At 35.7% G+C, this 21,695-nt stretch overlaps 5 protein-coding genes across 7 annotated transcripts; 3 read left to right on the top strand and 2 right to left on the bottom strand.

The window, feature by feature from the left end:
- The first annotated feature begins 815 nt into the window (after nt 1-815).
- Nucleotides 816-8,764, top strand: LOC120768440. 2 transcript variants are annotated; one of them, XM_040095127.1, is made up of 5 exons: nt 816-1,009; nt 2,261-2,414; nt 5,574-5,677; nt 7,216-7,426; nt 8,677-8,764. In XM_040095127.1, the coding sequence occupies exons 2-4, from the start codon at nt 2,333-2,335 to the stop codon at nt 7,411-7,413; spliced, it is 384 nt and encodes a 127-aa protein (XP_039951061.1). In that variant the 5' UTR covers nt 816-1,009; nt 2,261-2,332; the 3' UTR covers nt 7,414-7,426; nt 8,677-8,764. The 2 variants fall into 2 exon arrangements, with proteins under 2 accessions (XP_039951061.1, XP_039951060.1); XM_040095126.1 differs by having other exon boundaries at nt 8,612-8,722.
- On the top strand, nt 7,410-8,470 carry LOC120768439. The gene has a single exon (XM_040095125.1). It carries the CDS (start codon nt 7,904-7,906, stop codon nt 8,378-8,380), a length of 477 nt encoding a protein of 158 aa, XP_039951059.1. The 5' UTR covers nt 7,410-7,903; the 3' UTR covers nt 8,381-8,470.
- A 21-nt stretch (nt 8,765-8,785) lies between the features above and the next one.
- On the top strand, nt 8,786-10,738 carry LOC120768438 (ankyrin repeat domain-containing protein 39). The gene is made up of 3 exons (XM_040095124.1): nt 8,786-8,911; nt 9,915-10,121; nt 10,189-10,738. Exons 1-3 carry the CDS (start codon nt 8,809-8,811, stop codon nt 10,422-10,424), a joined length of 546 nt encoding a protein of 181 aa, XP_039951058.1. The 5' UTR covers nt 8,786-8,808; the 3' UTR covers nt 10,425-10,738.
- Nucleotides 10,739-12,249: 1,511 nt separating this feature from the next.
- Nucleotides 12,250-20,472, bottom strand: LOC120768934 (ankyrin-3). 2 transcript variants are annotated; one of them, XM_040095717.1, is made up of 4 exons: nt 20,276-20,472; nt 14,546-15,057; nt 13,732-14,488; nt 12,250-13,663 (listed from the first exon to the last, which is right to left on the bottom strand). In XM_040095717.1, exons 2-4 carry the CDS (start codon nt 15,035-15,037, stop codon nt 13,329-13,331), a joined length of 1,584 nt encoding a protein of 527 aa, XP_039951651.1. In that variant the 5' UTR covers nt 15,038-15,057; nt 20,276-20,472; the 3' UTR covers nt 12,250-13,328. The 2 variants fall into 2 exon arrangements, with proteins under 2 accessions (XP_039951651.1, XP_039951650.1); XM_040095716.1 differs by lacking the exon at nt 20,276-20,472 and adding an exon at nt 17,974-18,444.
- Nucleotides 20,473-20,534: 62 nt separating this feature from the next.
- Nucleotides 20,535-21,144, bottom strand: LOC120768935. Its single transcript, XM_040095718.1, has one exon. The coding sequence runs from the start codon at nt 21,047-21,049 to the stop codon at nt 20,606-20,608; it is 444 nt and encodes a 147-aa protein (XP_039951652.1). The 5' UTR covers nt 21,050-21,144; the 3' UTR covers nt 20,535-20,605.
- Between the last annotated feature and the right edge of the window lie 551 nt (nt 21,145-21,695).

Below are 21,695 nucleotides of genomic sequence, written 5' to 3' on the forward strand. Positions count from 1 at the left end.
CATATTACCGAAATGAAAATGCCGTCGGCATATGTGCAAATGGGATATGTTGCCTCTTCGAAATTTATTTTATAGAAATGAAAACTGCGCTGTCAAACTGCTGAAGTGACAGCTTATAGCTTACGATATATGGCATATGAATTAGTTTGCGATATATTGTAAGATATAAGCAATGTGGAGTCTCCACAGGCAATAGGCACGGCAATACAGTTCGCAAGACATAGATTTTATCCTGTCGAGATGCCCCGTTAATTACGTGGCAGCTCGATAGGCTATAGACGATGTCTAGAAATGCTGCTGTCAATTTCGCAAGCAGAGACTTCATATTTTGTATGATTAGCAATATTTTTTGAAATATAAATTTTGAAATCAAATGTCAATTTAATATTTGACAGCTGTTGTCATTTCTGCAGAAAATTATGGTCAGGAAGGAGAAATGCCATGCAGGATGTTTGAGGTTTGGTTCCGTAAATTTATATTTAGCAAAGTAATAGCCATAACAGAAATTTTATAATAGTATAAATCTAAATACCATACATATGTACATAATAATTGTTAGCATATGTAACTGTTTCTGCATATTTTTTTTGTTGAGTTGGTAAATGGACATTCCGTAATTCCCAATTTTTCTAAGATATATATACATTTGTCGAAAAAGTAGATTTATTACATTTTCCATTTTTCTAACAGATATATGTATCCAATGCAATTTTTATAATGATTATTGCATGATAACAAATGCCCACACAAAAATATTGCCAGTGGAGATGCGCGTTATTATTTATCCATTTTTGTTATATTATTTCTGACGTTTATGTAGAAAATTTTGAGTGAGAATCAGTAATAAGCCATCTGAAAAATACTATTAAATTAATAGAAAATCTGGTGAATTCGGGGTTTTTCAACAAAAATTTTGCATTTTGGTATAACAAATATTTATCTAAACAAGAGCACAACCATAAATTAACAACCACGAATGCGGTGAAAAACTACAATAAATATTAATAAAGTGAGTCAATCAAAGCAGCGTAATTTTATCTAAATTAATATTTTATCATAGCTACAGTGAATTAAAATGATTTGTGCTTATGAGGTTGCATAAATTAAATTGTGAAAGTTGCGACCAATGCTCTTGCAATTAAAAAATTGGACAGGTCGGAAGAGAACTGGTTATTTGGTTATTCATTTTGACTTTCAGACTTTTTTTTGCAGCCAAATATACAACAAGCTTTTACCATGCAGTACAGCCCTTTATTGTTAAAAGTGAAAAGAATATATTGCTGTTTCCTGAATATTTTATAGGTTGTTTTTAGTGGGGCTATTAAATATTAATATAAAGCTTATCATCAGAAATCATGCAAACAAAATACGTAGGTGCATAATGTATCAATTTATTATGACCAATAAAAAAATGTTCTTATGTTCACGCTGTAGGTAAAAAAATGTTGGCATAGGATAAGAATTAGCTAAACTTGCGCCTAATCAAGGAAAGCGGTAGCAGTACATACAATTTAATATTTATTTGATATTACTTACTTCCAAACACGCAATATAACTGTCATGCAATATTGTCCGTCTAAATAATTAAAGCGAACTACATACATGGATTGTTCGCAAGTGAAACATTTACTACTTGCATTTTTATACCTTGAATAGGGTTCATAAAGTATGCCAAAAAGTCTGTAGCAACAAGAAGGAAACGTTGAACCCTTAACTCGAACATTTTTGCGAACTAGCTAATTACTTTTTGAGATATCGACGCACGTCATTTTCTCGCCAAAAAGCTGTTAATTTTTTGGAATTGCCGATATCGGACGAATACAGCATTTAGCCATTATACAAACTGAACAAAATTCAATCCTTCTAGAAAACCCTTTTTATTTGACAAGATATCTTCATGTCAAAAGCAATGATACAATTCCCTGAAGAAATTGTTTAAATCAGACTGTAGAATGTTTTTGTTTATGAGAAGGGTATAATAGCTTTTGTGCAAAAAAGCCTGGTCTAAAAGCTTTAAGACTGCATATATACTTGTATAGCATATCGTAACTACTGAATAAATTATTAAAAATCAGTTAGTTTAGAAGCTTTGTCGTGATTGTTTGGAGGTGTTCGTAGTTTTCACACACGTTTGACTATCAGATTTAAAAGCGTTTTACTTTTGTTTGCTACCTGGATAATTTATGGCAATTTATTGACTTACGATACTCAATTCATTACGTTACTCAATAAAGTGAATGACTGATTAATTGATACCTAGGTTTCTTCGCCGTCGCTATTGTAAAAGTGTTCTCACAATTAGAGTATAGCTGACGCCATCGTTATTGGACAAATGCCTTACATTATCATACGCGGCAATTTAGCGTCATACAGCCATAAATATCCCTGGCGTGTCTTGGTTTCCGGCCTAAAAGGTAACAAATGAAAACCTATGAACGCATTATGTATGTATGTATGTTTTTTACTCAAATATCTTGTTGTAACTCTTTTGTTGCTGTTTTGATTTTTTTCTACTTGAAACATGCTAATTATCTTAATCAAATCGCTAAAAGTTTTGTTTATATTTTTTAAATTGTTTACCCTTGCAACCTGCTGCTACAGAGTATTATTATTTTGTTCATTTGTTTGACTGCCCGTGCAAGCTGTAATTTGAGTAAAAATTGAGATATCTTGATGAAACTTGGTACACGTGTTTCTTGGAAGCATAACAATGCCATAGATGGGCGGAATCGGAATATCCGTCACCCACAGAAACTTGATCGAAACCGATATATACAAAATTGTAATTTGGTGCAATGTGTCAGAGTAGAAAAAAGCATCTGTGATTTTAAATATTTTTAATTTTATCCATTTAAACTTCGAATAATACATGTTGGACTTCTTCGCAGCGTCTTTTTTTTTAAATAAAATTAGCCAATATCAAAAAATATGCCTCCGACTTTGGCTTTTCAAAATTGCGAAAGTATAAAATGTTCGGTTACAACCGAATTTATCTCTTACTTGTATTCGTTGCTTTTACTTCATAGAAGCAATTAGTGTCTACCATAGGCTATGATAAGGTTATATATTCAAATAATGAGTATATGTACCATATACATATGTATGTAGCAATGTGCACGTTCCAGTTTATCGCAGGTGTGTGACATTTTCATACGGTAGCTACAGAATGATTAAATAGTTTATACATATTTATATGTACCTGCTAGAAGTGTGCACACTATAACGAAATTGGGAATAGCTAAATGCATAAAAATACTTATTTCAAACATTACATTATTTTTAATGGTATACACTATTGAAATACGAAAATGGCAAAAAAATGGTAATTTTCAGATTTTTCACGTTAGGTGTGTCCCATAAAAATCCAATAAATAACCTTAATGCGGTTAAAATAACTAACCTCTATACATAAGTATGAAGATATGTATGCGCAGTACCTTTGGGCTTTCTGCGCGTGTTTAGATACACGTACTTAATGTTAACCAACTGATATGTAAAAATGATATCTTTCTACTTAGTATATACATATGCACAGTTGTTCATAAAATAATAGAAGTGCCAATTTTAAAAATGTATTTATTATATATTTTCTGGATCACATGCAATTGATGAGGTACAATAGCCGTACACATAACGGGATATTAACATTAAAACACGGAATACATTTTTAAGATTGTTATTTTTCGTTCTAGTTATCGGAGACCATTATTATTGCTTTCCAACAAAAATAAAAATTAGACACCTAGTCCTTGTGACGATCCCGATATAGGGTTACAGAACAAAAAGTCCACGAAAAGTACCGCTAGTGACAAAGAAACTCAAGGCAATTTGCAAAAAAAAAAAAATATTAGCTATTCAGTGAAATATTTATTATTTTATTGTCTAAAGGTTTGAACCCGCTTTAATTTAAAATTTTTTTGAGTTTTCCATACTGCATAGAATACTTCTAATTTTATGTGGAACTAGTTTTTCAGTTGATTTGATATAAACTGTGATACAACATGTTATTTACACTCAATTGAAATATGTATATACAAAAACATATGGATTATGGAAATATTAATACATACATAATTAGTGAATATACATATGTATGTATATCCAAAATTTTGGTGACAAAAAACATTTTTCTTATATAAAATTGAAAAATTCCTTTTATTTATGTGGTCATTCCTATTTTTTTGTGAACAACTGTATGTACTAAAGTCAATTTATATACTGTTTTCACCCATGCAATATTTTGCAGTAAAATACACTGAATGACGCACCGCCGGCAAATGGCATGAGCAAAGAACAGGAGAAAACAAGCAAAACAAATCAACATGAAACAAAATTAAAACAAAAGTTAAATAACGCAGCCAAACAACAATTTAATAGCAGCGCAACTGCTTGCCAACTCTATCCGAATGGAGAGAGGAGCATTCACTTCAATTTTATTTAATGCCAATTCATTCCATTCACGGACGTCGTTTAGTGATTTTGTGCCATATGCTGGCTAGTTCCCAGTAAAAGTAAAAGCAGCCGCAGCTACAAATCAATTTACCATATATGTAATACCAGTGTACTTGTGGAAAAATCTAAAAATATTAACATTTGAATTTTACATTACTGTTTAGTCCATTTGCAAATCTTCAAATGCTTCTATTCGTACGTCTCGCCGATTGACTTGTTAAATCTAAGTTCATGCGCTTTGAAATTGCAAAACAAGAAAAATATTTCAATTAAAATCGAAAGTGTATTTATGTTTTTGCGTATTAAGAATAACGTTGACAATACAAATTTTACATTTGCAATGCCGTGCAATTTGTGTGAAGCAGAACTAAACACCTTTTAGAAAGAGATCGTGACGATTCACTTGTTTTGTAAATTAAATACGTTCATAATACGAAGGCTAGTGCGTGTGAATGACTTAATTTTTCGTTTGCTTTTGTCAATTACTGCATTTTTCCCTAAGAACGTTCGTGCCTAAGTATGTTCATTTACATACATATATGTATGTAAATACTCATACACTGTGCTGCTAAACTTTTCTTTGACACAAACGTCAATGAACTCCTTGATAAAATTCGATATATCTTTGAATACTTCGTATAATTTTGTGTTGTGTCCGCAAATATGTATGTGGACATTTTATTGATTCCTGCGATGAAGTAATCCTTCGCCCTGAATTCGATCGAGACCTACAGTTGTGGCCAAGCACCAACACCACCCTGCTAATTACAATCGTCACTCATTGTGATGACATCACTTGTGATTTTGCTTTAAATTTCTTTATTATATTGTTTAAGTCTGCTTTTGTTCGCTATTCTTTATCTATCACTCGTGAAATTTTATACTTGCTTGTATTGTGCAAAGCTTTTTTCGTTGTTTATTTGGATCTTAATTTTTCAATATCGCAAACGAGTTTCCAAACAAATTTGCTGGCATTTTTATTTTTACGAAAGCTCCAAAAATTATTGTTGTTTTTAATACAAATTGATTTGTTATTTCTACGTTTATTTCTTAAAAATGTTTTAAAATATTATATTATAATAATATTACAATAAAATTAATGTTTTTTATATATTTTGCAGCGGATGAAATTGAACAGTTGAATAAATTTTCATGTGGCGGTTACAGTGATGAGACAACAATAGTTTATCTGGTGCATCCATGTCGAATCTTATCAGCGCTTGAGGTACATATGTACATAAGATTTATTTAATTTTGTACACAACATAATGCAAATATTTTAAGAACTTTATCTTTTATCCGCAAATTTGTTCGGTAAATAGAAAATTGCAAAGTATGAAGGATTGGATTTTATAAGAAGCTTGTATTTCGGCAGAAGTTCCGGAGGAAAGAAGAGTTTTATACTTTAGTTAATATTTTGGATTTTTATATCTTATCTCACAAACTACTAAAGCTATTTCAACCCAACTTGCTAAATGAGTAAAACAGTTATTAATCACTCCCACTCCCCATATAACGGTTATGTTGAAAATTACTAACAGGAAATAACTCCGTCGAAGGCTTTAAGTTTTACACCCGCGCTGGTACGGAAGCGTTTTATAGGAGTCGGTATCATAACTGGACAATTTGTTCCACCGCCCACCTTTAGGCGAAGTATTTTATGTCAGGAACCTAATCGACTCATTTCAACAATATTTGGTGCGTGACAAGAACCTCGGCTACTTCCTATATATAAAAATTGTAAATTCCATATGAATATTTCACTTTACAGCATATAAATCAAGTGCTAATAAAGTGATAGAAATATAGTATAATCGTTGTTGAATATTTAATGCAATCAGCGTACAACGTTTTCTGCCCTCAATATACTCTATATAGCGATTTCCGACTTTTCATATGATGTAAAATCATTTATCCCTTATAAATATTAATTCCGATGCTCTGGTTGTGGTTTTCCTCATCAACTCAATTTATTAAATTTATCATCTTCGGTTGAATTTATGTCATATATATCTTATTTGAGTAGCATTTTCATATAATTTTCGCTGACACGAAGTAAAATATAGTATTAAAACTAAGTGAGCACATGACCTTCAACAAATTAGTAAGATACCGAATTTAATTGATTTCCATTCACGATTTCGTCCAATAATGGATTTTGAATTCTTTCACAAAATTTTTTAATATGAAATTTTGCCAACACCTGTAAGTATTTTCCCCGGCTGTGATCCATGCTAGTTGCAAGACTATGAAATATTCGATTATGTGTGTCATGTTATTCTTAATGAGTCCAGTCTACTCAAACCGCTGTCATTAACATGACTATTCATTTTTTATGTAAATGTAACTGTAGATGTTGCTGACGACTGTCATTTGTGGGAACCCAGTTATTCATTTTGGTTGGTCAGAATTAAGCCATTTCCTTGTAAATTTTATAGCATCTTTTATTCTTATTATTCCGCGGTGGCCTATATATTTCCATATTTACGGTATTATTAGAATAAAATGAGGTTATTTAAGTTTTTTGTTGTAACAAAAATGACAATACAAAATATAAGTTCGTAAAAGCGACGCAAATGTTCTTCCATGAAAAAGAGTGATTAAACATATTAGAAACAATAAATGTATAGTAAACTAATAAATTTAATGAAATGTTGATATTAACGCACACTGTTATATATGTATGTATATATATAAAATATATATAAAATACAGTTTAATCTTTCAATATATTTCAACTAATTTTCGTTTGTATTTACATAGATTTTAGGTTTTCGTGTGGTCGCTTCCTCCTCAACATCCGTTAAGCAGGACTACAACGAGTATATGTGGACTATGCGCAAAGAGTTCCACGAACCAGAGCCGCTAGAAACAGAATCCGTTGTGCGTGAGAATCTTTCGAATATAGGACGCGAAGCAGCTGGTTTGGGCAGCTATCACAAAGTTGACTCGCCTGAATAAGAAATTAAATAAAGTAAACATAAAATATACATACATATGTAACTCTATATGTGATTTCTAACGAAAGCTCGTGACTAGCCTCTGATCTCCCCGCCACGAGAAAAACATATGCAAAAAGTCAAAAGGAGGTGGATTAAAGAGATTGAACAACAACAAAAATAACGTTGCATCACGAAAAAGTACGCGCGCAAAGTTAGAACAAATTAGTTTCAACAAACGAGTGCAATCGAAACAGTTTTACTAATTACAGAATACAACAATATCAAAAGCTATCGCTGTGCTTAACGCGCATAGTAGTGAAAGAAGAAAACATAATTTAGAAGTAATTTTGTTGAAATCATAAAAAAGACTTTAGAAGAAATTAAGTTTTACACTTTTAATTTCTTCGTTTTTTGTTTTAAATTAAATTGCATTTAAACTAAATTTTCCACCAACCAAAGCATAGTGACAAGTTGAACAAAAACTAAAGAAACAAGTGTTGCAAAAAAAAATGGACGCCCAAATACCAACACAAGCGCCCGCACAACCTGTGCCCGCAGAGGCGCAACCCGCCCCCAGCAACCCGAACACCAATATCGGTGCTGCAGCAGCAGCCGTTAATTACGTCACCACCACAGCTACATCATCGGTGGCTGCCCAGACGGCGACCTCAACAAACTCCGTGCCGAATTCGGTGGCGAATGTTGTTACCATACCCGTACCGATTGTACAAAACGAAGAGAACTACACATATGTGACGGTGAAGGGCTCGTTGCACGATCGCTCATGCGCCGTGTTCGGTCTTAACGATACGGAAATCCAAGCGTTGTCCAAACGTTTCGGTAACGGCTTAAAGGGTGCCGTGAATGGTGTAATGGTAACGATTCCACCGATGGATATGGTAAATACATTGGCGCAATTGAGCTATAAAGTGATTTGTAGTTGTGGTGAGGCGGAGATCAGTTGGACTATGCAACGTGAAATTTAAACCACCCTTCTTCGTAGCATGACAGCCGAACAACTAAAGTTTAATACTTATTGAAATTTGCAAATTTAATTGTTAACAAAAAGACATAACCGACAGATTTACATAAATTCTATGCTATACAAAAAGAATAATGAAAATATCTAGTGTATTCAACAAATATTTAATACTAAAAACATACGTATAAAACTAAAAGTTTAAGAAAATTGTAAACATATTATTTTTCTTTGTTAGGAGTTAAAAAAAAAAAAAAACTTTTTTCCAAAACCCCAAAAATAAGTGTTGAATTTCTCATTTAGCTAAAAGCGAAATTAAAAACGCAAATTGGTTCACATCATAAACATTGAAAAGCACACATTAGAAATATACATACATAAATCGAACAAAATTCAAAAGAACTTAAAAAGTAAAATTATAAACATTTAGTAAAAATGGATCAACATGACGCGGATCACTGCAAGTGTCACAAGCAGGCGGCGCCAGCGCAACAAACGCTAACTGATATGGAATTCGATCGCGGAATCTGGAATGCAGGTGCGATTGAACGAAATTCAAATAAAACTTTAAAAACAATCTTTCTATAATTATAACTAGAGCATTTCTATAAAAAAAAAACGTGACTTCGGTTGCACCGAAGCTAGTATACCATTCACAGGTGCGTTTCTTATAGCATGAAAGTGTATAAAAAGACCTCTAATTTGATTTTGATTGATCAGTTCGTACGGGAGTTACATGGCTATAGCAGTTCGATCTGAACAAATTCTTCGGGAATTATACTGTTGCCTTGGAGAATAATCCTTGCCAAATTTCATGAGGATATCTTGTCAAATGCAAAAGTCTTCCATATAAGGGCTGAATTTTTATCGACCAGTTTGTGGTTGTTCTTATTGTTGTTGTTGTAGCGGCAGAAAACACTCTTGAAGTAATTTCGAGGCATGATGCCGAGTTGACAGTCCTTGGCCGGATAAAAATCCGGGTCCGTTTCGATTACTTGGACCCGACTGTTGGTAGTTGTTGTAGCGGCAGAAAACATTCCTGAAGTAATTTCGAGGCATGGTGCCGACTTGACAGTCCTTGTTCGGATAAAAATCCGGATCCGTTCCGGTTACTTAGACCCGACTGTTTGTAGTTGTTATAGCGGCAGAAAACACTCCTAAAGTAATTTCGAGGCATGATGCCGAGTTGACAGTCCTTGGCCGGATAAAAATCCGGGTCCGTTTCGATTACTTAGACCCGACTTTTTGTAGTTGTTGTAGCGGCAGAAAACACTCCTATAGTAATTTCGAGGCATGATGCCGAGTTGACAGTCCTTGTTCGGATAAAAATCCGGATCCGTTCCGATTACTTGGACCCGACTATCGTGGGAACGGTTTTTATGGTTTCGATTAGCACGCTTGTACACAGACAGTCAGGCATGTCTAAATCGACTCATTCTTATGTTTTATAGGGTCTCCAATGTTTCTTCGCTCACTTGTGAATTAGTAGGTTAGTCTCGTTTAAAATCTTCTTTTATCGGTTTACTTTTCTTTCCCTGCAGCCATCTACAATGAGCCGGAGCGCGTGCGCAATTTCATTGGCCGCGGCAAATCGATGGACCGCGATGATTTCGACTACACTGCGCTTCATTATGCAGCGCGCAATGGCAACGTGGAAATATGCAAAATGTTAATTGAAGATGGCAAAGCCGACGTGGATGCCATCACCAAGGCGGGCGCCACAGCCTTGCATCGCGCTGCCATGATGGGTAATTATATATATTGCACGCCATTAATTAATATTCCAATTAAAGAAATTTTGTGTTGCTGTTTTAGGTCATCTAAATGTTGTGAAATTACTGGTTGCTGCGAAAGCTAATCTCCAGCTGCAAGATGAATACGGGCAGACTGCGCTGCATCGTGCTGCTATCCGTGGACACTTGGATGTTTGTAAATTTTTGTTGGAGCAGGATCCGAAATTGAAGGAAATCAAGGATAAGAAAGAGAAAATCCCCTACGAATATATAATGGAGAATGCCAACGACGATTTCAAAATATTACTTAAGCCTTAGAGTCGAAGTGAAGGAGCATACAAAGTAACTAAAGCAAACAGAAAATGCGACCGAAGCATAATTAGTTGAAAGAAAGTATCAAGCAAAGACGCAAAAGCGAAATCTTAGCTGCATTTTTACACAGAGGCATACATTGATTTCGATGTGGTGCAATTTGGTTAACATATATACATACATATATGTATATTAATCCGTTTTGTAGTATTTTATTAGTTTAAAATATAAGAAAACTGCATTTTATTTAGGAAACCAAATACATTTGTTTCGAAAGCATTGTTGGAATAAAAGTTTGGCATTTTAGATATTTGGATGTATTGCAATGTTTTATTGACTCGATTGCTTAATTGGAACTTTGGCCTTACAAATGTAGCACATGCTCACCTGTTGACGTTTATTTTTTGTTTATTAATTAAACTACAACTTTATAGTACTCGTATGTATATGCTATAATATATTTTTAACTACACGCTACGAGATCTTATTAATGTGATGAGGTTGGAATTATGTGTTTGTTGCACCTATTGAGCTTTTATCATGTATGTAACCATTTATATGCGTATATATTACATACAAACTACATACATACATACATATGTATGAGTTGTATTCAAAATGTTGTATTTTATATTTACTTTTCTTAAAACACTGTATAAATGATGTGAGAAAGTTTAAAAATCATTTTTTAAAATACATAATTGCATTTCAAAAACGAATAAAATTTGATATCTATATACTTATAAAATTTTCAAAATGATAATTATGCATGTTTGTTATTCTTCTGCTGTATTCTACAATGCATTTCTACTATGCGACTACGGTAGAACAACAACTTCATAGTAAGTAAATATGCTTATTTTTTTTGTTAACATTTAGTTTCAAATGCAATCTTTAATTGGGGTACCTCTATGTCGATAAAAGGGTTTACCTAAGGAACACTTGAAATGTGCCGCACCTATTACTAAATGTATTTATGCTTTTCTTTAAAACTATGTACATAAATATGTAAGTATGTATGTTTTGTTTCTTTAAACCTTAAGTGCATAAGAGCCATTTCCCGGACTTCAATTGCAAGAAATATAAGTTTGCTCTAACAACGGCTTGTCAGCTCATAAAAGGGGTTGGGAGATGTCAGAATTTTCAAAAAAATCGAATTAGCATTTTCTTAAGGGGTTATATACAGTTAGAATTTTCTAAAGATCGATTTTTTTTTAATTTTATATTTTTAATGTAAATATATTTTAGATTACACACAAAAAGTTTCATATTGCTCCTGTGAATATTTTTGAAATTACACGCAAATTTTATAAGCCGTTTCAGAGTGCTTGGAGGTATAAGACCAAACTTTAAACGCGTTTTTCTCAAAATCGTGTTTTCAAAGTCTGCAACCAACATTACTCGTAAACGGCTTAACTAAACCGTTTAGGATCAAGTTTTAACACGAGCAACTTAAATATATTTGTTTAGTATTCAAATGAAGATTTTTTCTTAGCGACAAAAATTTGTTTTTATAGACAATTAAAGACCGAAATTTTGGTCAAATATCGATTTTTTGTTCTAGGAACCATCATTATGTCAAAAAATTTAATTTTTCTTATTCCTTCGATTTGCTTTACTAGATTTAACATTACTTTAACGAAATCTGTTTGGTTTTGAAGTTATTTGTTTTTTAATTTCAGCGGATCCAGTTCAGAGATATAGTGGTCACTGTAAAAGATCTTTTTGTGAGAGGAGTTCCCGGAGATTAGCAGTAGTTTCCAAGTAAATATTTTTACCAATATTAAGTCTTAAAATACAGTTAAAAGATGCCATAATAAGTGTAAAAATTTTTGGATCAATCAAATTAAAAGTTTTGTCAGAAAAAATTCTGGAAAATTCGCTTTTTTCGCTTCTAACTGTATATAACGCCTTAAAGTGTAGCAACTTAGAAATATTCTCTGTGTAGATCCGACAAATAATTTTCGAATTACTCGATAAATAGAAAAGGTGCATTGAATGGTCTGTAACGTTCGTGTAAACCTTCAAATGCGTTTTTCAAAACTATGGTTTTTGAATTTTAGACTACTGTAGCTCGAAAACCGCTCGGTAGATTTCAATGAACTTTAAACAGATTTTTGAAAACATGAAAAACAATTGCCCAGTATTTTTATAATTTCGATAAACTATTAACGATTATTTTTTTCAAAAATTTGAAAAAAAAGTGATTACAGAGACCACCATTTTGTTAAATAAAAAAAGCATCGACCAGGCACTAGATTTTCCATCAAAAAAAATTATTTTTTTGTGCGTTTGATTTTTGATGAATAATCAAGGATTAGCAATGGACACCTCAATAAGCTTCTGTTGGAGCTGGAGCAACACAAACAGTCATTACTTTTAAAATTATTAATTTGTTTGTAAAATTTCTGGAAGGCAAGTCAAAGCCCTATATAATGATGCTATAAAATTAAAAAATAAAATCATTTACTGGCAATAAAATGATTTGAAATTGGTAATTTTTCATGAGTCTGACTATAACCTAACCCCTAACCTAATTGACGAGCTGTTCAAACCGCCATGCTTTAATAATGCCTAGTCTATCGTATGCTGATCGAAAAATACCAACTGATGACTGGAAGTAAGTTTTGAAACTTACAATATCAATATATGAATACGTTAATATTTCGTAATCAACTTTGAAAAGCGATCATTTAACTCATTCTACATTATTTTTAGGTTAAGTGTACGTTCAATCCAACCCTTTTACTCATATTTAATGACTCTCAGTAATGTTAAAGATGGGTACCACACATACGCTGAGTTTACTCGTTCGTCAACCCAATATTACTGTGTGAAATCCTATCTTAATCCTAAAAAAAACTTTACGAACTATCCACTTATACCTATATAACAGCCTTACTTTTCATGCTAACCACCGCCATCCACATTACAGGTATTTTTCATCACAGACGCGCAGTCATCGAAATCGTATAAATACTTTTGAAGTATCTTTGGTACACCCAAAAGACTTATCATACGACTCAAACTCGATTCACGCTTCGTTGTTGAGTATCGTTGTCTCATCACGGCCGAACCACTGAGCAGGCCTAAAAGTTGATTCCTTATCACAATACGACATAGCGACTGCAGTGACAAGGGTGTGCTGCGCAGCCGAAACATTTCCACTTCAAAGTGACGTCGCTCGTCGGTCCATTTATTGGCTAATTCGGTACGCAGTATTGGGAATTTGTAGCCAGTATGTACTATAAAGCATAGAAAATATAATAAAGCTATTTCCCTTTTCATTTAAACTACGAAATTATTCGCTCACCCAGCAACTTGGCGAACTCCAATGCACCAGACGCATTTGTAGCGCGCAAATGATTGATGCCATGATCGCCACAGACCTGTGTTATGTCCACGCCCTCTTTGACCAAAAACTCGGCGATATCGAATTTGTTGAGCATAACGGCGCGCGCCAGTGGCGTCTGGCAATACGGAATGTAACACGACCACGACATCGATGTAAATGAAGCACACATCCAACGCCCCTCACTATGCGCGAACAATATGCGCGCAATGGGTATGAAGTCCTGTACGGTATCTATATATTGCACGGCGATGAGCAACTCGTTTTCGACGGTATCAACTATCGTGTTGCCCTGTGATTGTTGCGCCGTGGCCACGCGCAGCAAGAATTCCAGCATGTCGATCTTTTGGCTGAGTATCGCAATCAGAATGGGTGTGAGACCATCCTTGTTGCGCACATTCAAGCTATCGCCATGGCTGATTAGGGTCTCAGCCATTTCTCGCATGCTGTAGCGTACGCAATGGTGCAGCAGGTAATGGGAAGTGATGCGCCGTGCGCCACGTTGCAACAAGCGCACTGTGAGCGGCACATTATTCTGCACCACCGCGTAGTAGAGCGCGTTGCGTCCCTCCTTGTCCTGCAGGTTGATGCGTGCGCTGCGTTCGATCAGTGTCGCCGCAAGACCGTCCAGGTTAGCCACTATGGCGCATATCAGCGGCGTCTGATCGATGTCATCCGTTTCGTTGATATTCATATTTGTTTGCAAAATAACATTGGCCTGTAACGAACGCATATTTTATTAGCAGAAATTATAAAAACGTATCAATGAGCTTACCACTGCCACGGAATGATTCCTTATAGCCAAATGCAGCGCTGTTTCACCGGTGTTTAGCGTCTTTAAATTCGGATTGGCGCCGTGTTTCAGCAGCATGTGCGCCACTTCCGCATAGGCCACGCCCACATGTAATGGTGTGTAACCGTCACTATTAACGGCATCCACTGTGGCGCCGTGTGAGAGTAGTACACGCACACACTCTACGTGTCCACAAGCTGCGGCATAATGTAGCGGTGTCATCAGCAGCGCATCTGCGCGATGTACATCTTGCTGGTGTCCGCAGTTCGTGGCGATAGCATATGGCTCATCCATGCGCGTGATAATGGCACCGGTACGTTCGAACGTTTTGGCATAATAATAATAGAGGGAAGTTTCTTCAGCATCCTGTGCTACGTGCTCTCCACTACTCTGCTCACAATCGTTGCAGTTTTCGATAAATTCATCCTCCCACTCGAGGTTATCCATGCCGTCCGGGGTGCACTCTGTTTCCATTTCAAATGAGTTGGAGTGGTCTGTGTACCGAAAAAGGAGTGAGATATGTATTATATTTAGAAGTATAAAATTTTTAGATACTGACAGGACTGAAGTTCTGTAACAGTCCTAAACGCTTGGAAATTCTAGTACACATTCAATTGTCTCAATGGTATATTTATCGCATCCAAAGATTGCTGCTTCGAAACACCAATTAATTCGAAGTCTCTTTACAATCTGAACAGAGTACATTATTTGTCACGAAGATTGTAACACCCAGACCCAATAAAATATATATGACTAGCGTGACAAGTTGAGTCGATTTGACAATGTTCATATGTCTGTATGCATATATCCGAAGAATCACTCAGTTTATGAGATATCGATCTAAAATTATCTACACATTCTCTTTTTCGCAAAAAGGTCCTCATTTGTCGGAACTGATAAACTAATCGATCGAAATCTAGTATATAGTAGAAACATTTACATTTGTGAAAGGTATTATAGATTCGGAGGAAAGAAAGTTAACGTTTTTCTACTCTTGCAACATGTTGCTACAGAGTATAATAGTTTTGTACGCATTACCAAAAACTAATCGAGATAGACATAGGATTATGTACATATATACTTATAAATGATCAGGCTGACGAGACGTGTTGAAATCCGGGTGACTGTCTGTCTGTCCCTCCGACCGTGCAAGCTTTAATTTGCGTAAGAATGAAGATTTTTTAATGGAACTTGGTGAAAAAAAGTAAGACTTCGTAGATGGGCGTAATCGGATCAATGCCACGCCCACAAAACCGAAACCAATAAAGAACTCTATTTTGGCACAGGAGATCGCAGGGGCAAGGGGCATCTGTGGGAAAAAAAGTTTTGAAGAAGCTCAAGCTACAACAACCTAATTCGCCCTGCGCAAATATTATGGAGTTCCGACAGTGTGAAAATGGATGAAATTGGATGATAACCTCTCCACTCCCCACATAACGGTGCTGCTAAAAACTACTAAAAGTGCCTAAGGAAGTATGAGAGAGCTTTATAGGAGCCTGGATAAAAATTGGATGATGGCTGTGGCTACGCCCACTTTTAGGTGAAATTTCCGATCTCGGGGACAGATCGGCCGTTTTAAACCAAGTCACATGACATTCTTATGTTACAGTGTGAAAATGGGCGAAATCGGACTACAGCCACGCCTACTTCCCATATAACACAATTTTCAATTCCCTTTAAAACTTTCACTTTCCTATATACAAATCAAGAAGATTCAAGCTTTGAAGTATGCCAGCTTATGAACAAAAATTGTAAAAATGGAACCCAAACTGTTCAAGCTCCTGGGTACCGAATATGTGGACTTCAGTATATATAGTTGACTTTTACTGAAAATATCGGTTAATATATGAGTTATACAATTGAAATTTTAGGAGAATCCTTTCCTGATAATAGTATATCTTTGTATCAAAAATGGTTTGAGGAGGTTCAATACTTCCCTTTGCTCCCATATTCCTAATACGAGGGCTGCTATATATATTCTGGCCTTGGGCAACACTAAGTGTTGCCAGGTGCAATCTGACATTTCCATTGGAAAGTTTGACATTTTTTAGCATAACATCACTCAGAACGTTTTGTCATTTAATCGTGAATTGTTTTATTTACAGGGAATAAAAAAATTCCTCTCGGCCAAAAAATTGAATTAACTCGTGAACATTTTCGTGCGATCATTTTTCACAACTTTCGACGTGGATTATCACGACAAGAGTGCATCGATGAACTAAAATCATTGTATGGCTATGAAGCACCATCCTACAGCACTGTGAAAAACTGGCACAACGACCTCAATCGTGGCCGACGCTCGCTCAAAGACGAATTCCGTGAAGGTCGTCCAAAAACGTGAACTGATAATGCAAGACCGTCATGTAACACACTTTCAGATAGAGGCATGCCTATGCATTTCTCCCACCAGCATACATTCGATATTGCATGAACACCTGGCCGTAAAAAAGGTTTGTTCTCGTTGGATCCCGCACAATTTGACAATCGCTCAAAAAAAGGCTCGTGTGGATTGGTGTAAAGAAATGCTGAAAAAATACGATCGCGGTGCTTCAAAAGACGTTTATAAGATCGTCACAGGTGACGAATCATGGATCTATGCGTATGAGCCCGAAATAAAACAGCAATCGACCAAAAAAAAATAAATAATAAAAAATAAAAAAAATAAAAAAAAAAAACAAAAAATAAAAATAAAAAAAACATTTTCGTTGATAAATATGCCTATTTACATTATTAGGCCAGAAATATGTATATATAGCAACCTACATATAAAGATTTTCGAACTTCCGGGTGACTTTATATCGCTTATATCGGCGAATATGTGAGTTATTCTAATGCATTTGAGAGAGCGTGTTTAAAAATTCGTTCTAATAACGGTACAGTTTTGTGAAAACTTTCCCTAGACTCCATATAATTAACAAGTAACTGAATGTATTACCCCGGCTTTAATCCACGCAAGTAGCAAGAGCATGAAATGTTCGACAAAACCCGAACTTAGCTCTTCCTTACTTGTTCTGGTTCAATTTGTGTTTGGAACAAGGAGTTTTCGACTGTTTTCGAAGTTAAGAAAATCGTATTTTAATGAGTTAAAGTGCAGTTCCTTATCAGTCGGTTGACCTTGGGGGAAAATGGCGGTTGATAATCAAATATAAATATAATTTATCTTTGTTATACTCGTTTATTAGGGACTTGGTTACGACTTCTACGTTCATTGGTTCGTGTTTGTCTTTTTCGGTAAAAATTAGCTTAAGAGATATGAATTCAATATGAATATATTAAAATAAACAGCTGGGTTCAAAAGCCCTATCCTTTGCATCCTATGCACATATCGATTTTTTCTATTATTTATACACACACACACTCATAAATACATATGCATGTATCTACTTGGTCATTACTACTTGGTCACTCACTTCTATTAAATATATCCAAATCAGGTTCTTCACAGGATTGTATCAACAGCTCAAGGATCTCAGCATCACCCACCAGCGCCGCGGTGCCAACAGCTGTACGCCCACACGATGTGGAAACAATGGTTGCCCGGGCACCCTCCATCAGACAATCGAGCACGCCATGGAAGTTGCCCGTCTGTACTGCGGTCATCAGACGCTCATTCAACTCGAAAGCGTTTATCGGTGAATGCATTGCATATTTCCTTCGCCTCGTTACTTATTATATATTTGCTTTTTGCCTTTGCGTTTTATAACTATTCTGCAATTTGTTTAAATTGCAATTAAAAAGCGAAAAATAAACTCTAGAATGAAATGCAATAAGCAAACTTAGAAGAAAAACTGAATGCCCACACTTCGGTTGTTAGACTGACGATTACTGCCTTCTTGATGCCGTTATACCGCACTTTGCCTTTGCCACATGTTGTTATGCTGAGTGTCAGCGCTCTTGACACTCGGACTTGCTGTTGCGCAGTGAAAGGCTGTCCTGTGGAGCAGTGTGGTTTGGCAACCCAACGAAAAAGGGGTGGAAAATAAATGATAAGGGAGTTTCTCGCCTTTGTTTTGCGGCGAAATTGTGGGGGTGGATATGAGGGTTGTGGAAAAATGAACTGGTGAATTTGATATTTGTTTACATTTGTGGCACGTAATATGAAACTCAAGTTTGAATGGCTGAAGCATTGTACATACACAGACATACTGATAAGTTTATACAGTGGACTGAAGTCAGTTGAATAGAAAGTAAACAGAACGAAGCTAAAACTGGGTGAGAATATGTGGAATTCGTTTGTTGCTGATAACGGGTTTCTTTTAATACATATCCAATATACCAACCGAAACCGTGCGTGCTGCTATTGAACAGTGACCACATCGTTTGTGGGCTTTTATGAAAGCAAGAAGTGACCATTTCGAATAAGATTTTGTACATCGCTCATTTAATATATGCATATAACTACTACTATGGGAAAAATAGTAAGACTTTGTTCATAACTCTCCAATTCTTAATTTATTCTTTGAAATATACTTCGGTCGTCCTCTCAAAGTAATTCCGCACGACCCCAATATACTTGCGCCAAAGTGTTCTCTGATTCTTGAAATAGTTGTTAAAGTCAGTTTCCGGAATAGCCTTCAGTGCACCTAGCGATTCACATTTAATGTCTTCAAAACGGTTTTCCCGCAGCGGTCGGGAATACGGAGCTAAACAATGCGAATAAGGTGATTGCGGCTCATTATTGGTTGTAAATTTGGCGAGAATCTCAAGAAGAATACATGTAGTATGCGACTGTCGATTATCGTGGTGCAAAAACCAAGAGTTGTCGGCACATAATTCCATTTGTTCCAAGAAAAGGCTAGATGAAACTTTGCTTTGACCGACTTTTTCGTTTTCCGGGGCCTTTCACCGTGCAATAACCATTTAGCCGAAGAATTATTGACATAGCACCATACTGAACGAGCTAAACTTAAATAAATTAGACAAGGTTAGATTGTGACTTTCGAAGGAGGTTAAGCTATAGACGTGAATGGAGAAGAGGTTTAGTAGGGAAGGAGGATACTGCCTCTGTATATGCCAACGGGTCAAAAGTTGATAAAACTCTCTCTCTACCCGCCTACTAAACTCAGCCAACATCTTTTAAGCGGAAGTACAAAGCCTGGAGAAGAACAGTGGAGTTTTATTTAATAACTACGGGTGAATTCAGAAAGCAACCCCGATCCCGAAAGCTTAAGTCCAGGATAGATGACAATTGACGAAAAGCTTTAAGTTCACAGGCAGGTCAATTCATTGATTGGATTCGCGGTCACAGTAACATTTTCAGCCACGAAAAAATAGAAGAGTTGGCCAAGAGACTCCTAGACTTCTAGCTCTTTAGACTAATCGGCGGTGGAGTTAATTACCATGTGCGCTGGGAACGATCAAGAGAGAGCTTTATACGCAAAGCTCAGGGAAAGAACATGCAGACATACAGCGACTATAACCGATAACTGATTTTGGAGAACAAGTATTAAAAATAGGTCTGTTCTATAACAATATTTGCCAGCTGCAACCATTTTCCATGTTTTCCATTTTCTCTGCTCTATCTAAAACGCGGCATAGAGAACTTGGATCGTATTAGGCTACAAAGTTTCAGTGGCTCTCTACAAAAAGAATAGCGAATATAAGTAGTTTCATTGAGAGTAGCGAAGGGTTTGAACGCAACTGTGAAACGAAATAGGTATATTATAAAGGTCTGGCGCTAATTGAACCCCTGATGAGGGTACACCTACTTACCTAGATATGTTTTGTTTGTGGTGATATCTCGGCCAGGCCAAAGTACGAATCTTTTACGACAGCAAGTGGATGAGTCGATCTCTTACAAAAACCAAAAGCTGTGGGTTCGAATAAAGCGGCTATAGCGATTGGTACGTATATATTGTGATGTCTAAATGCAGTGCCCTGAAATATTTCGAAAAATAATCTTTTTTTACTAAAAACGAGTAGGTTAGCACTTTCAGCCCTCTAACTCAGTAGCTAGACTTTAGACGCTGCATTATTTGAAACAAAAAAGCACTTTTATTGCACATTGAATGTCATTTTTTGTTACATAAACGGTAAATATAGTTAATAGCAAAAACATTTGGAAAATATGTTACAGAATCCGCCACGGTAGCCACGATAGAAGCAGTGGGAGTCGCAACGGCGTGTCCTACAATAGGTCCGAGCCTCTGGTTTAGCACCTTCGTGTATGTTGACCGGTTTCACGTCAGGTACATGTACCTGGCTGTGGCCTGTGGTTTGGCCAGAAATCTGCATTTTTTGAAACGCTTCAACCATGGCCTTCAACAAATTTTCTGCCACCGACTCAGGAACTTCGATATAAGCATTGGATTGAATCGAGGCATCGATCGTTATGTCGCCGTTTTTATTTTTCACTATATCAGGATCTTCAGGTTGCTGAACCTGAGCTGGACCATTTAATTCAGCTTCGGTGGCAGGAATAGCTGAGGCAACATGCAACAGCAAAAAACTGCACAACACAACCGATAAATTAGACAGAGTCCTCATGTTTTCTACTGATCACTGCCGTTGTGAATTGAACTGATTTATCTATCATGAGTTGCGGATATTTAAATGGAAATAGGAGTACAGAAGACTCACAGACGCAAATAAATTGAGTATTTTTTTGTAATTGAAGAGGTACTTGAAAGGAAGTACCAATTTCTCAGTTACACCTTTACTGATTGTTTGGCTCGGTTTCCGCCCCGCTGAGGGGCTCGCAGATAACTGTCAAAACAGAACAATTATCGGGCCCAACAAAATAGCTGTGGCCGCTTTTAGGCAAAATGCCTTTATTATTAATAGTTTTTATAGGTTTTGTACCAACAAGCTATCAAGCAGTGGACCAAACTAGGGCGAAACGGTCGCCTCAAATAAATACTGGCTTGTGTAACAGTCATGACACATACAGACTTGATATTTTCTTCTGAGTGTAGTTAAAGTGTTTGCTAAGTTTGAACTGCTTGAGATAGCAAGAAATATAGTAAGTCGATTTTAAAGTGCTTTCCATTTCAGAGAAATGTGATATTGAGTACAAGGTACATATATTAAATTAAATTAAAATTAGATGAATTATTTATACAAATTTCAAGATTTCCGTTTTGGACACTTTTATTGAAAACAAAAAATTGTTTATTTAAATATTTCCAAGAAA

This window comes from Bactrocera tryoni, chromosome 2 (genome assembly GCF_016617805.1).
Source record: "Bactrocera tryoni isolate S06 chromosome 2, CSIRO_BtryS06_freeze2, whole genome shotgun sequence".
In the NCBI taxonomy this organism is placed as follows: domain Eukaryota; kingdom Metazoa; phylum Arthropoda; class Insecta; order Diptera; family Tephritidae; genus Bactrocera; species Bactrocera tryoni.